Consider the following 15,595-nt stretch of genomic DNA (forward strand, 5'->3'; position numbering starts at 1 on the left):
GGAAGTCCGGTAGCACATTAAGAACAAACACCTGTGTCCTGGTTATGATGTAGTGAGAGTCAGACTTTAAAATTTCTTCCTTCAGCCCCAAACTAAGAGCCTCCTTTGCCTTCTCTTCCACTCATATTTGGAACTGAGGCTTCCAAGGTGAGGTAACGTGGGACATACAGATTTTGCTGATGTCTCAGTAGACTGGTGTGCACTAAGTTCTTTAAGAGCAAGGGCAATAACAGGTTCATTTCATTTCCAAGATCTAACAGAAGGTTTTTGCAAGATGTTAAATTAATAATTGATAAGATTTGACTTATTACTCTTGTATAAAATGCAAACTAAATAACCAGATAAAGTTAATAAATTATACAAAGCAAATAATAGAAGAAGTAGAATACTTGATAAACAAATAGGATGATAATAATAAATAAGTCAATAGAAACACAATAAGTGAATAGTAAATGAAACAAGAGCCTCGTCTGTTAGCTTTGTATTCATCGTAAACAGTAATGAATTTCAAATAATTGTATTATCTTATTAATATAGTATGTGATGGAAGTGACAAATAAAACAGGCATTGAATCTATCTTTGCCTAAAATTACCCTGAAGCTATCAAAACTGCCATTTTTTTTTTAATTTATAAAAGCTGCAGTATAGAAAGTTTATTCAATCATACATTTTTATCTGACTTCCTCTTTGGATATACCACCAAAAAATCTACAAAGCAATGTAAAAAACAATAATCTTTGAATGTCAGTAAATAAACAAATAAAAATGTAAGTGTCTGGAATCTTTGTTCAAGCAATACCTCTAACTAAGGTCTTAAGGAAATAACCTCTCTGAGTCTTAATTTTAAATGGAGAAATTTGTCTAACCTACTTTAAATTCCCCATCCTTTCTAGGTAGCAAATAATTTTCCTCATTACATTAGATAATGGGAAAAACATATTTAATATAAAATATTTTGGAAATATTCTTTTTTAACCAATTTTTAGCCACTTTTCAAAAACATTGTTATCAAAATAGGGTTTACCCACAGTACAAAGTGGAAATCAACTGCACAGGTAATGTCTTAGAAACTTCAATAGCTGTCAACCCATAAATGAATATGAAAACTAAATTGAAACATATGACTTATCCTAAAAAGGAATTGTCCTTTTTCCACCTCCCCTCCAAAATAATCGTTTTCCTTAGAGTTTATTCCAGTAAAAAGAATTAGAAGGCAGAAATATATACATTTTTTGTTTTAGATCATTTTAATTTTTTCTGTTACTTTTAATTAGGCAACAAGATGGAGGAATATTCCAGTAGTAGCACAATTCCCAAGAGGAATACTTCCCATGCTGCAGACCTGTCTTGACATTTGAATGATGATAAACATAACATGAAATTTTTGTCTTGCAAAACTAGAAGGAAGCTGAAGAACAGTTCAATTAATACAATATTTGTCAAAAAATATACACACACACACACATACACATATATTAGTACATAAAATGAAGGTATATTTTAGATTTCTGTTTCACCATAACATTACAGCCCTGTGCTGGCCAGTCCTTGGCTAGTGGCCACTTCAAGAAGAGTGCCTTTGGCTATTGCTGCCTCCCTCAGTCCTTGTACAGGGTCAGTTCCAAGAATAGAGCAAGGAGAACCCTGCAGGAGCTAACAGTCCTCATAGTTGGGCAGTGAGTCTTAAAAAGAATTTGACTTCATCTCTGCATCTTTCCTAGCTCCCACTTATTTACTCAGGGAGTGTGATTCCCAGACAAGGTCTCAGCTGAGAGTCCCAATTACTAATTCTCCCAGCAGGGAGGAGAGTGAGTGCCTCAGTCCTCCAGAGGGTCCTGGGCAGTGCACCCAGCACTCACTGCAGCCCTGGGGCCCATGTGAGAGAAGAGTCATGGATGCCTACAAAGATTGAGCTATCAGGATGCTCAGCACAACCTCATTTCAACATTAGGTCCAACATTAGTGGGATGGTTAAATTTGCCTAGTAGTATATCCAGTTAAGAAAAGCGTAAATAATCATTAAAATAATGCTATATAACAGGAGTCATCAAACTTATCAGTAAAAGGCCAGATAATAAATACTTTCATTTTGCAGACTCCATGTTCTCTGTTGCAGCTATGCATTTCTGCAGTGTGAAAGCAGCTACAGACCATGTGTAAACAAAGGGGCCTAGATATGTTCCAATAAAACATTATTCACAAAAGCAGATAGTTGGCCAAGTTTGGCCCACAGGTCTTATTTTGGCTGCTGCTACTATAGAAGGTAATGATTGATTTGGAAACATGCTCAGGATGTTTTAATAACTAGAAGCCAATATAATGTTGCACAATGTGATCCCATATTTTAAAATATTTAAAACATGTCTATGTATACAAAGCACAAAGCATGAATAGGAAAAAAAAAAGGATGGTTTGTATCAAGAAAATATTGTGTAGAAAGAAGAAAACCAAAATTAAAAGAAAAAATTTCAAGCTTTAATGAAATATGGTAAAAACCTATCCTGATACTAAGCAGAACCATGTCTACCTAAGCATCCAAAAGTCTGGATTTGGACGGCAGAATTTAAGTCTTGGCTATAGTTTAGCGCCACCTGCTGTCGCTAGAAGATAAGAACATTAGCCCAGCCTCCCAGGGCAACCCCCAACCATCTTAGCTCTATATTTTCAACAGTGCCCCTATGATATCAGGGGTTTTCACTGTGATTGTCCTGTGTGGCCAATGTCCAGTAGGTAACTACATTGACATTGGATGTATATAAACTCATGAATGGATCTAATATTAGAGATAATAATATCAATAAGAACTAGGTACATGATACACACCAGCAATTCATAAAACAGGAATGCCCCCCAAACATTACAAAGTGCCTGATGCCCAACATCTCTAGTAATCACAAAAAGGTGAATTTAAACAAAGAAATGTCATTTGTAGCATCAAAACAGGTCCTTTTGTTTAAATATAATAAATATCCACTTTTGCAAGGGTATAGAGGGAAAACACTCATACCTTGCTGAATGGAGTATGAATTGGAAAAATCTTCAAGAGAATAATTCAGCAACAGATATCAAAGCCTGTGGGGGAGGGAATATCTTTAGAACCAACAGTTCCATTTCTAGGAATTTATCCTTACATAATTAATTATTAACATGTTTATTCCCATCAGTTATGTTTATCAGAGTGAAACCTTAGCCATAATAAAATATCTAACAATGAAGAATCAATAAGCTGAGTTGTGAAACACCCATCAGCATCCATCAAAGGATTGTCATGCAGCCACTAAAAAGGTTCATGCAGTGACCTGAAAAGATGCCAATCATTTATTGAGAAAAAGTAAAGTTTCAAGGTATTATATACAATATGACCCAATTTTGTAAGGAAATAATTGCATACATGTTACATATGTGCTTATAAAATCTAAAACAATATGTACCGACATGTTAACAAAGCTGTTCTGGAAGAGTAGAAAGATAGGATAGTGGATAGTGGAAATAAAATAGAATTATTTTAAATTGCCTGTTTACATGCATTTTCTAATTTCCTGAAATAAGCATGGATTACTGGGAAATTTTTTAAATTCTAAAGAAAAACCATTTGCACAGTTAAATATTTTTACAATGAATACCCTATTTATTTTCAAGAAAAAAATACAAGAATAGTCGAGTAATAAGTAAATAATATGGTAGAAACTAAAAACAATAAGGAAAAAAATTATGTGAGGGAAGAAGCAACTAGAATTAAGGGTTGATGCAGGGGCAAGAAAAGTGTTCTAAAAGAGGCAGCCCTGGAAAGTTTGGTAAAATTTGGGTTCATGGAAAGAAAAGAATAGGGTGGGGTAGTAGGTCTTCTTCCAGGACCAATCACATCAAAAGTTCTCCTAGAAATAGCTACAGTGAATGGGTCACAAGTTAGTACCTATATTATCACCCATTAGCCCTGGGTAGAATTATTCGTATTCACTCTGTACTCAGAAGGACAATGGTAGGCTTTGGACTTGCTCTTGAATGCCACTGTGGGAGGGACATGAGGTCTACCTGGCACCTTTCAACCAAGATTTCCTGGAGCCTGGCTTCTCTGTCTCCCTCTGGGGCATGAGTGCCAAAGGACAACAGTTGCTTGCTGAGACCTGCTCCTTGCTCCATCTAATCAGCCCCACATCAAAGCTGAATCTTTTCCTTTTCTCTGTCCCTGGAAGGATTTGGTTAGGCAGTCGATATTCCTACAGGTTCCCTTCCATGATCTGTTAACCAAATCAGGTGACCCCACAGCCAACGCTCCCCAGCCTGACCTGAATCTGTAGCCTCTCCACTCCATCATCTTGTCCTGTCAGCCTTTCCAGCAGAAGCCACATGACCAAACGGATGCTTGCTGGTGGCAAAGAGGAAGCATTAAGAGAAAGAACAGAAGGTGGGGCCAGGTGGTAGAATAGGGCTTACCAGTGATTGTCCTAAAGAAACATAAATTTGAACTCTTCACACATGAACATAACTTCCCTAGTGCTAAAGGATACCAAGTGACAGATCACCAGGTTATAGCATTATAATAAGAAAACATGCATGAAGAGGGTAAAGGGACAGTTGCACATTACCTGTGTCACCCTTCTCCCAAGCTGAGGCAGCAGAGCCCAGAAAGAAAACAATTGCTTGGGGAAAAGAGAGGGAAGTAAACAAAAGACATTGCACTAGGCCCCACCACAGCACTTGGAAGATCTTCTTTGGGTCTGACAATAGCACCAGACTAGAATCAAGAAACAGAGGTGCTGGACTGTAAGGATGGCCTTGGGCCTGAGCACCCCAGGGAAAATGACATCACCAAGAAATCCAGTGGCAGCTGATAGGGATTGAAAGGTAGCCAGAAGCTCCAAAATTTAGTATAAATGATGGAGCAAAAGAACAGACATTCAGCCAGCCGACACTGATACACGCAAGCCTGAGAGCCTGATGAGGACCTGGACTGACATCCCAACTCTTCTCATCTGCCTGATCCTCTGTGTTGTTCTCACCACTCTTTAACTCTACAACAGTCTCTCTAACTCTACAGCAGTCTCTTGACTCTGGTAAGAAAAGGACTTCTCCCTAGGACCACCTCCTCAACCAGCTGTCAGCTTCATCCCAGGAGAAGCCTGCCTTGGTTCCTGATCTGATCACCACAGTCTGAGGGAGTGTGCATCTGCTGGACTTAGAGCCTAAGGCTTGAGACTTTTGATCTGATGCTTGAGCTTAGCAGGCAGAGGGAATGTCTGTCATGAACCTGTCATGATTAAGTGTGTTTGCAGTGCTTAGAATTAATCTGGATTGTTTGCTGTGAATTGATTATGTCTACTGCAGTGCCCAGCATTAGTCATTTTCTCGATTAAGAACCTATACAGTGAAATTGTATTGAGTGATTTGAGTGAATAAAGCATTGAAAAGGGCAGAAGCGTGTGGACATTCTTTATTTCTCCCCCTGGACTGCATAATTGCACCTTTTGCCCATCGAGACCTGGACCCACAGGAGTGGTCTCTCAGTTCACATGTTATTGGAAAACTTCTTTTTTTCCTTCCAAGCTAAACAAAAAGCTAACAGAAACGATGATTCTCTCTCTACAGGGAATGTCCGATTCTCTACAGGGAATGTCCGTGTGATCTTGAATGGCCTTCACTGACCCTCCCTCCCCACCACCCAGCAGCTCAAGAGGCTGAGGCAGAAGAATCATGAGTTCAAAGCCAGCAAAAGTGAGAATCACAAACCCAGGATCATATCTAAAAAAAAAAAAAAAAAAACAAGGATAGAGAAAACAGAATATATAGTAAAAGGACAAAATAATCAGTGACCCAGGATGTTCATGAAGCAAATCAGACCATAATTTTTTTATTCATTCAAGGAATATTTATCACCATCTAAAATATGCCAAGCATTACAGTGAGAGTGTTCAAACCTCATATCTGCACTCCCAATTTTCCTGTGTTGTCCAGCACCAAAAGTTCTATCACCATTCAACAAATATTCTATGCCCAATTACTTCTCTTAATTATCTTGAACTTATGCCTTACTTGAAAAACACATAATAGAATATTCTCTGGAATGAGCAAGAGATCAAAGTCCTGAGTTCTATTCTCAAATCTGCAAAGTTCCATCAGGAGCAACATGCCACACCTTGCAATATCTGGTTTTGTTGCTAATCTAAATGCATGTAATATGTTCAACTGAAATTTTTAAAATACTGGTCATCTGCCTCACCAAAATAATAATAATAATAATAATAATAATAATAATAATAATAATAATAATAATGTTTGCTATTTGCTAGTCATTCTGCAGTTATTACAAAAAAGAAATCATATTATACAGGAGGCTGAGGCAGGTGGATCACAAGTTCAAAGCCAACCTTGGCAACTCAGTAAGAACCTATCTCAAAAATTAAAAATTAAAAGGGCTGGAGTTGTAGCTCAATGGTAGAGCTACTGGTTCAAACCTCAATACCACAAAAAATCATATTCTATAATGAAATGTAGTGTAAATGATTCTTTACAAATCAAAATAAATTGCTAATCACAAACTACTAAAAATAACTAAGGGCATATAACTAAGGGCAGAGAATTGTTCCGGGAGCCCAGATATCTGGAACTCAGTCTATTTCTTTTTAAACTATCATATATCAAACAACTCCTGGCACTTGTGAACATTTTACCTCACGGAACGTCATCATATTTTTGAAACTTCCAATGTACAGATGAAGGAAATGCCAAAAACTAATTTGTTTTCTTTGTCGAGTCATTATTTCAAATAAAAACAGAGTATTAAATTTGAGGTTGGCTCAAAACAATGGGAACTAATGTTTACCAAAGAATTCTAACACTTCAGTGAAGAACATAATTGCACTTATATATGTGATTGAAACCCTTTAATCCACCAAACACCAATGTTCTAGGCAGTTTGCAAACCACAGACTTAAGATTAGCCTGTTTAACAGATTTGTCATCATTTAAAAGGAAAGTCACCTTGATACACCTGAAAGAAAGAATGAAATGCATTTAAGGAAATAGGGACAAGAAGAAGATCCTGTGGATTTGTCTATATGTTGATTTATATGCTGATTCATTAGGCAAAGAATTTGAGTGAGTGATGGCTGTTTTAATCATTAACGCCCTTCCTGCCGGTCAATTCTGAACAGACCTGGGGAAACATAAGAACTTAATTTCGAACCTAATTTTACAAAGCAAAAGAAGAAATGGAAAAATGGGAAAAAAAAAACTGAATTCAGATGATAACTACAAAAAAAAATTCACAAACCCCAGGCCAAGTTCAGAGGGAAAAGATAATGTTAAAACTTGTCCTCCCTCATTCTTTGCACATAAGGCTCTTTCCCCAGGGGCTCTGAAATTTGTAAGTTCTACCAGATTTCTGTCACTTAGCTAGTCTTCCTTTCTTTAAATTTTCTATTTTTCCAATGACAGTTTAAAAATGAAACGAATTCTATTTCATAGTTTAAAAAAGGAGAGAGGGGCTGGGGATGTGGCTCAAGCGGTAGCGCGCTTGCCTAGCATGCGTGCGGCCCGGGTTCGATCCTCAGCACCACAAACAAAGATGTTGTGTCCGCCGAGAACTGAAAAATAAAAATATTAAAAAAATTTTTTTAAAAAAGGAGAGAAACCTGACCTATCCCCACATCTCCAACACTTGCATACCATTTTATCATTAGTATTTAGACAGCCTGCTTGTTTTCATCATTTGGGAAAAAGATGAGGCAAGATGACCAACATATTATGTTTGGGACATTTTTTTTTACCACCTTATAAGGGCATTGTGGCAATTATTCCATTAAAATGCTTGCAAAACATGGGCTGGGATGTAGCTCACTGGTAAAGTGCCTGCCTCATAGGCATGCACAAAGCCCTGGGTTCAATTCCCTGTTCTAAAAAGGAAAAGACAAAAAAAAAAAAAAATGCTTGTAAAACACCTTATACACCCTGGAGAGATTCCACCAGGCATCTCACATAAATGTGAGAAGTAGCATCATGCTGGTGTGAAAACACTACAGGTGTAGAGTAAAACCTGATAACCTACAGGGCTACGTAAAGGAAATCCTCACCTAATTTAATAATGCATCCCAATAAAAACAGTTTAAGGAAAAATTAAGAGGAGCCAGGACTTTGGAAACAAATAACTGAGTATATAGATTAAAGCATGCACATAATTCAGTGGAGACCAAATAGACCAGGAAGAAAGTTTTAAATCAACACAAGTCAACTACATAAGTATAAAACTAAAGAGGTTAGAAATATTTTTGGAAACAGCTATACTTTTTAAAAAACAATCTTCTTAAAATGGTGGTAAAATATATACATAACAAAATTTACCATCTTTTTTTAAATATTTAATTTTTAGTTGTAGGTAGACATAATATCTTTATTTCATTTTTATGTGGTGCTGAGGCTTGAACCCAGTGCCTCACGTGTGCTAGGCAAGCACTCTACCCCTGAGCCACAACCCCAGCTCCCAAAGTTTACCATCTTAATCAGTTTTTAAGCACACAGTTCAGTGGTGGTACATACACTCACATTGTTTTGCAACTGATCTCCAGAACTCTTTTTACATGGCAAAACTAAAACTCTACACCTACTAAACAACAACATCTTAAGCCCCATTCACCATTTTGCTCTTTCTATGAATTTAACTGCTCTGGAAATCTCATGTAAATGGAATCATACAGTATTTTTTTTTTTTTTTTATAGTGGGGGTTGAACCCAAGGGCTCAATACCACTGAGCTAAGGCTGGCCTCAAACTTGCCATCCTCCTGCCTCAGCCCCTCAAATTGTCACAATTACAGGCATGAGCCACCCCACTTACCCAGGTTTTTAAAAGATATTTTTAAACCAGAGAAGCTACAAACTGAAATGAAAGGAAATTATCTATAGTAGTCAGGGACAGAACAACACAAAGCAGAAAGTGAACTGGGAGGGCCCTGGATTTCAGAACGGACACAGAGATCCCAACCATAAAATGAGTTATCAGAAGTATGTACAGATCCTCTTAACTAAATGTCTTTTTAACAAAAGCAGAAAAACCTAAGCAAAGAATAGATAAGGGAAACTTTGTGAACTGACTCCAGGAAAAATATGGATTATTAAAAGAGGGTTCAGTAATCCCAGCAGCTCAGGCAGCTGAGGCAGAAGATCATGAGTTCAAAGCCAGGCTCAGCAAAAGCGAGGCACTAAGCAACTCAGTGAGACCCTGTCTCTAAATAAAATACAAAATAGTCCTGAGTGTCCCTAAGTTCAATCCCTGGTAACTGCCCCCCAAAATAATAAATTCAGATCTTCCTCTCTGGACATTTTTCTAACAAAAAGAAGAGAAATTGACCCCGTGCCTTTGCTTCTTAGGATCAAATAAAGAAGGAAATTGCTATCATTATGTCAGACTAGAGTTCAATCATAAGGAAAAGCATACTTGGGGCAGCCCGCCAGCTATTTGAGCCCCTGCTAAATCAAGCTGTCTGGAAACTTGTCTGGTCGTTCTTAGACATTACTTACTTCAACACAGGTGTTCCTGAGATCCAACAATACTGGCCTGGAAGGCTATTGATTTAAGTTCTTATTAACAGCAAAAACATATCATTCAATATCAAAATACAAAAATTGCAAAAACCTAACTGCATAAACTTCAACAAACCTCAAAAGCAGGCTGACTGAAATCATCAAAGAGAAGACTTAATTAAACCTGGAACTAACACCGGGGTTAGAACCAATTTCTAACTTTTGACAACAATACAAACAAAAAGTTCCATGTTAGAAAACTTTCGTTCTCATCATTTTAATTACGTGTGATAATCTGCAGGTGTTCCCTGCAATTGGGAAGTCATGTGGCAAATTTAATGGAATTATATTTTCAGAAAAGAATTACCAGTCATCTAAATCTCTGAAAGGTTAAAACTATAATTCTGGATTTTTTTTTTTTTTTTTTTTTTTTTTTTTTTGCTTTGCTCCACCTTTTTTTTTTCCCCCAGTATAGTAAATGCCCCAGGGCTCTGACCCAGCCTTAGAAAAACAGCCAGTAGAGTGGGTTCATGAAAAAGAAATTATCCAATTATGGATTAGCAAAACTGTAACAGTAATTCAGTGACAAAGAAAAGGAACACCCTGAAAAAGTGTGTATATAAGAGCCGAAATCCATAGGCTCTTCCCTCCACCTCTCGCATTCCCTGGGACGAGCTAAGCTTTGCAGGAACAACATGTCTTGCTCTTCTCGCATCTCCTCCTCCAGGGCTGGGAGCAGCAGGGTGTCCGCTTGTAGAAGCAGCGTCAGCAGTGGAAGCAGATGTGGTCTGGGGGGTGGCTCTGCCAGAGGCTTCCAAGCAGTAACTGGCAACTGTGGCCTGAGTGGGGGACCTAGCAGTGGCTTTGGAGGTGGCTTTGCAGGAGGCTTTGGGAGCTGCTCAGTAAGAGGTGGTCTGGGAGCAACCTTGGGCTCCGGGAGTTGCTTTGGTGGGGGCTCTGGATTCAGCAGCGGTGATAATAGAGGTTTCTACAGCCATGGAGGTGGTATGGGAGGTTGCCTGAGTGGTGGCATTGGTGACGGGGGGCTTTTCTCTGGAGGTGAAAAGCAAACAATGCAGAACCTCAATGAACGCCTGGCCAATTACCTAGACAAGGTCAGAGCCCTGGAAGAGGCCAACACTGATCTGGAGAATAAAATCAAGGCATGGTATGACAAATTTGGGCCTGGGTCTGGAAATGATGGTTCTGGAAGAGATTATAGCAAATACTATTCAATAATTGAAGATCTCAGGAACCAGGTAAGACACTATCTGTGATAGGCTAAGTTTCTATGATGTATCTTTCACTTTTAGTCAGATCATATACTGTAATGAAAATTCAAAGTCAATGAGTTATTTAAAAATATATTTGCTTGTTTTTTATGTAAAACAGTACATGGTATGTCTTAATGATGACAGCCCACTATGTGACATCTAACCGCATTAATTTTCTGATTGCATCTCAGATTTGAGTATTTCTCCATAAAGGTAAAATGTATATATCATGCCAGGCAGCTAACATGTATATATAAGACTGATTGCAAAGAACCATTTAGTTGAATCTAATTACTTTATGGTTAATTCTAACAGACTAACACATTTTAGTGTCTTGGTAGACTTAAAAGAGTCCTTACGACTATTTTTCTTCCTAGAAAATCTGGTACAAATACTGTATAAGGAGGTAGTGAAACCAGCAATGTTTAGCCACTGTTGTATGGGAAATATTTTTTAAAGTGAAATTCAACCTCTGTACTGTGTTCTGAAAGAGCTCATGGAATAACTGATCTTCCAAACAGTGAAAATACACAGAAGGGCTATGTTCTGTGCCTATTCCTATAAATGTGCAAATTGTTACCTTTTTTGCAGAAAGATGTAGTCCTAAATATACAGGTATCATTACTATGTAAGTTTGCAAATCAATTCCCCATTAAGAGCTAGTAACACAGGGAACACCTGCCCTCCCAGGCAGGCCTACAGACACAAGGCAAAAATCATGAGTGAACCATTCATTATTATCATCTTTTTCTAGATCATCACGGCCACTGTTGAAAATGCTGGAACCATTTTGCAGATTGACAACGCCAGGCTGGCTGCTGACGACTTCAGACTGAAGTAAGACACATCAGACTTGAAAACAAGTGTGGCAGGAAAAAATAAAATCCAATGCATTTGCTTAAAATTTTTTCTTAATATCTTTCTGGGGATCATGACCTAAATTCAATTCACAAACATCCCAAGGGTAAACTGTAGAAACCATCATTCCAGGAAAAAATAAAATAAAATAAAAATAAAAGAGGAGACAAGTTAGGGATGAGGATTTCATTATAAAATTATTAGACATGATTAGGACTAACATCAGACTTCTGTTTTTCCTTATGGGGGAAAATCATCAGAGAAAACTTAGTAACCTTCATTTATCAAAATGCGTAGAGGTGAGAACTTGCTCAATCTGTAGGAAATGCAGGGGACCCTTTGAAAGGTGTCGATCCAGCTCACTGCTATCTTCTTGCTGCCTCTTCCAGGTATGAAAACGAGCTGTGTCTCCGGCAGAGTGTGGAGGCCGACATCAATGGCCTGCGGAAAGTCCTGGATGACCTGACCATGACCCGCTCTGACCTGGAGACGCAGATTGAGAGTCTCACTGAGGAGCTGACCTATCTGAAGAAGAGTCACGAGGAGGTTGGAACCAGCTCCACAGGAGGGAAAGCCCTGACTCCCATATTTTCCCCCCACATCTGTTTTATAAGAATAAACTCAATGAATTTCCCACATCTAAAGACCAGAGAAAGACGAATAATAAGCATAGTATATTTGAACTTGATTCCCCCCCCCCTCCACTCCTAGGTGTCCTAGTTTCAAATTCGCACTAGCTCTGCCCATTTTAGGAAGTTGTTGCTTTCCTATTAGCATCACCGTGATCTTTTCTCCTTGGTGTTAGGAAATGAAGAGTATGCAAGGAAGTTCTGGAGGGGATGTGACTGTGGAAATGAATGCTGCCCCAGGAATCGACCTGACCAAATTATTGAATGACATGAGGGCACAGTATGAGGAGCTGGCTGAGCAGAACCGCCGGGAGGCAGAGGAGCAGTTCAACAAGCAGGTATCTCCTCTCTGTGGGGCATCTTGAAGCCTGCAGCTACACACTTCTGCTCCTTTCATGGCCTGGAAGAAATGCATTTTATTTCTATTTAGAGTGCAGCCCTGCAAGCACAGATCTCTACTGATGCTGGGGCCGCCAGTTCTGCCAAGAATGAGATAACAGAACTGAAACGTACCCTGCAAGCCCTGGAAATTGAGCTTCAGTCCCAACTGGCCATGGTATGTGCAAATAGCTTTTCAAAATCTCCAACAGGGAGTTAAGCAAATGCACTTTTTTTTTCTTTTTCAAGATGTTCACTAGTCACATGATAAAAGTAATGTTATGGAGACCTGTACCATGGTTCTAGAAAGCATAAAGCAGTTAATGTACTCTATTTCCATAAAATATTTAATCTGAAAAGATAATGCCAACAAAAATTTAAAAAGCAATGATTAATCAATAGAGGTTGTTGTTGAGTGAAAGTACACCTCTAGAACCATATAAAATTGTATTTTTTAAAAATCATCCATTGACTTATCTTCATCATGAATTTTTTATTTGCTTTTTCTCTTAGAAAAGCTCCCTGGAAGGGACTCTGGCTGATACAGAAGCCAGCTACGTGGCTCGGTTGTCAGAAATTCAGGTGCAGATCAGCAGCCTGGAGGAGCAGATCTGCCAGATCCGGGGTGAGACCGAATGCCAGAACACAGAATATGAGCAATTGCTGGACATCAAGTCCCGCCTGGAGATGGAGATCGAGACCTACCGCCGCCTGCTCGATGGAGAAGGAGGGTAAATGAAAGTCAGAAATGGGCCAAAATGCAAACCGGGCATTTTTTTACGAAACTGAAAAGAGACACTGAGGTTGGAATTGTAGTTTCGAAGTAATAAAGTCACAGACACGGTACAATCAAAAGATATCCAGGGGCTGGGGATATAGCTCAATTGGTAGAGTGCTTGCCTGTGTGCATAAAGCCCTGGGTTCAATCCCCAGCACCACAAAAAAAAAAAAAAAAAAAAAAATGGAATGTGGCTCAGTGGTTAAGTAGTACCCCTGGGCTCAGTCCATGGTACCAAAAACCAAAACAGATATCCAAAGCTCCATCATGGAGAATCCCCAGCAGGGAGAGTTTTTTCCTACCTTTGCAAACTGCAAAGGAAAACACAATTCTTCTTTTCTCTAGAAACATAGGATCCAGGGATTCGGTATCGGGTGACTCAAGATCTGGAAGCTATTCTGGTCAAGGAAGAGGTGAGACTTTTTCTTTTTTTGTTTTAACATTGATGATAATTTTGTAATTTTTAAATTTTACTTTTAAGTAAAAGCATGGTTTGCTTGTCATATTAAAATGTATACGATTGTTTACATAATCCTACCCAGAGAGAACAAACACACTTCGTGAATATAATTGAATTTCTCTGGATTTGCGTTTCTGTGAGTTTCCAGACTGACCTTGTCATCCCATGATTTTTCAGATCCCAACAAGACGAGAGTCACTAAGACCATCATAGAAGAGGTGGTGGATGGCAAAGTTGTCTCATCTCAAGTCAGCAGTATTTCAGAGGTGAAAATAAAATGAGTGATTTCCAGGTCAACAAGAGTGTCTTTCAAAGAAAAAAAAATCAAGAAAGACACAAGTGAAGAAACCACATCATTCTAAGTCAACCTTCTGAATATCTTCATGGAAACACTTCAGTCTAGAAATAGATGACTACCCAATTTTTCTGCATCCTCTGATTTCTTTATTAGATTGCTCTTGAAAGTTGAAATGACAGCCCTGCTCTAATTGCTTCTAGGCTTCAATAAACTTACTCTTGCAAGTTAACAAAATCGTTGCTGAATGTTTCTTCTTCTCTTTTTTTTTTTCTATTTTATTTTACTTTTATTTTTTATTTTACACTTGCTAGGTAAGTCTGACACTGAACTACGCCCAGGCTCTCTTACTGAATTTTTTAAGAAAACCAATATCTTACTTAGAAATGAGCCTCTCAATTGTGATCTAGCTGCATCATTATGTTACCAGTATTCATTCATTATCGTGTCCCTTCTTCATAAAATTAGTATTATAGCCATCTTGTATGTAGGCATTTTTGACATTGCACAAGAATTGAGTGACACTGTATATTAAATTAGACCTCAGTGTCCCTAACACTGTAGTCAACAACTCAGCACCCAAAAAAGGATGAGATCATTTGAACAATCAACTTACCAACAGTTAACGCCCTATTTTTTTGTGTGTCCATCAGGAAAATGGGGCATTTCATAAGGAAAAAAAAATAAAGAAACATCAGTTATGCCTCCTACTCTGGGAAGCTTATGCTGTAGGTGGGGAGGAAAGTCGAAACACAAAGAAGATAATAGGAATCAAGAGGAGTGAATAGGAAAGGACTTGATTTCACAATATTCATCAGAAATGCCACAGGAATCAGACATGACGTGTTTGTAAGATGTTTTGGAGACGAGCCAAATAAAGAGCCTTGGGAAAAAGGTTAGATTATGACATGGTACCAGGTTTCTTTTTAATACATATATTTTTAGTTGTTGATGAACCTTTATTTATCTGTTTATATGCGGTACTGAGAATCAAACCCAGTGCCTCACACATGCTAGGCAAGCACTCTACCATTACTCAAAAAATGCAATGCTGTTTTAAATCAAACATGTTTCTCATCAAATCATTACAGTAAATGAAACCCTGAATATTTCTCTTCACTGGAAAATTTAGGAATACATAATGAAGAATATGGACCAGCTGATATAACTTGGATGTTTCCAGAAATGGAAACCTGTTCTATGTAGCCTCCAGTCCCTAGGGCCTTCACAGCTACACCAAGGAAGCCTGTCTCCATGGGTCTTCCCAAATCTAGCCTTCTAGCTGTGGACCCTGCTTTCCTGGGACCTGTATTCATGGCCAATAGTATCCTCATATCAGGGCCACAGTGTGAGGCAACTCTAAAAATCATCTGGAGTGAGAAGCCTCACTCTGTTTCCTTGGCCTGTG

The 15,595-nt window shown here is 38.4% G+C and overlaps 1 protein-coding gene across 5 annotated transcripts; it reads left to right on the top strand.

Annotated features, from left to right (window-relative positions):
• The first annotated feature begins 10,210 nt into the window (after positions 1–10,210).
• Positions 10,211–14,173, top strand: Krt24 (keratin 24). Of its 5 annotated transcripts, XM_077110465.1 has the most exons (9): positions 10,211–10,774; positions 11,544–11,626; positions 12,037–12,193; positions 12,453–12,614; positions 12,707–12,832; positions 13,168–13,385; positions 13,519–13,541; positions 13,786–13,845; positions 14,070–14,173. In XM_077110465.1, the coding sequence occupies exons 1-9, from the start codon at positions 10,211–10,213 to the stop codon at positions 14,171–14,173; spliced, it is 1,497 nt and encodes a 498-aa protein (XP_076966580.1). The 5 variants fall into 5 exon arrangements, with proteins under 5 accessions (XP_076966580.1, XP_076966582.1, XP_076966579.1 ...); XM_077110467.1 differs by lacking the exons at positions 13,519–13,541; positions 13,786–13,845 and adding an exon at positions 13,448–13,477 and having other exon boundaries at positions 14,041–14,173; XM_077110464.1 differs by lacking the exon at positions 13,519–13,541 and having other exon boundaries at positions 13,718–13,845.
• Positions 14,174–15,595: the final 1,422 nt, after the last annotated feature.

The sequence above is a fragment of the Callospermophilus lateralis genome, chromosome 11 (assembly GCF_048772815.1).
Source record: "Callospermophilus lateralis isolate mCalLat2 chromosome 11, mCalLat2.hap1, whole genome shotgun sequence".
NCBI classification, from domain to species: Eukaryota; Metazoa; Chordata; class Mammalia; order Rodentia; family Sciuridae; genus Callospermophilus; species Callospermophilus lateralis.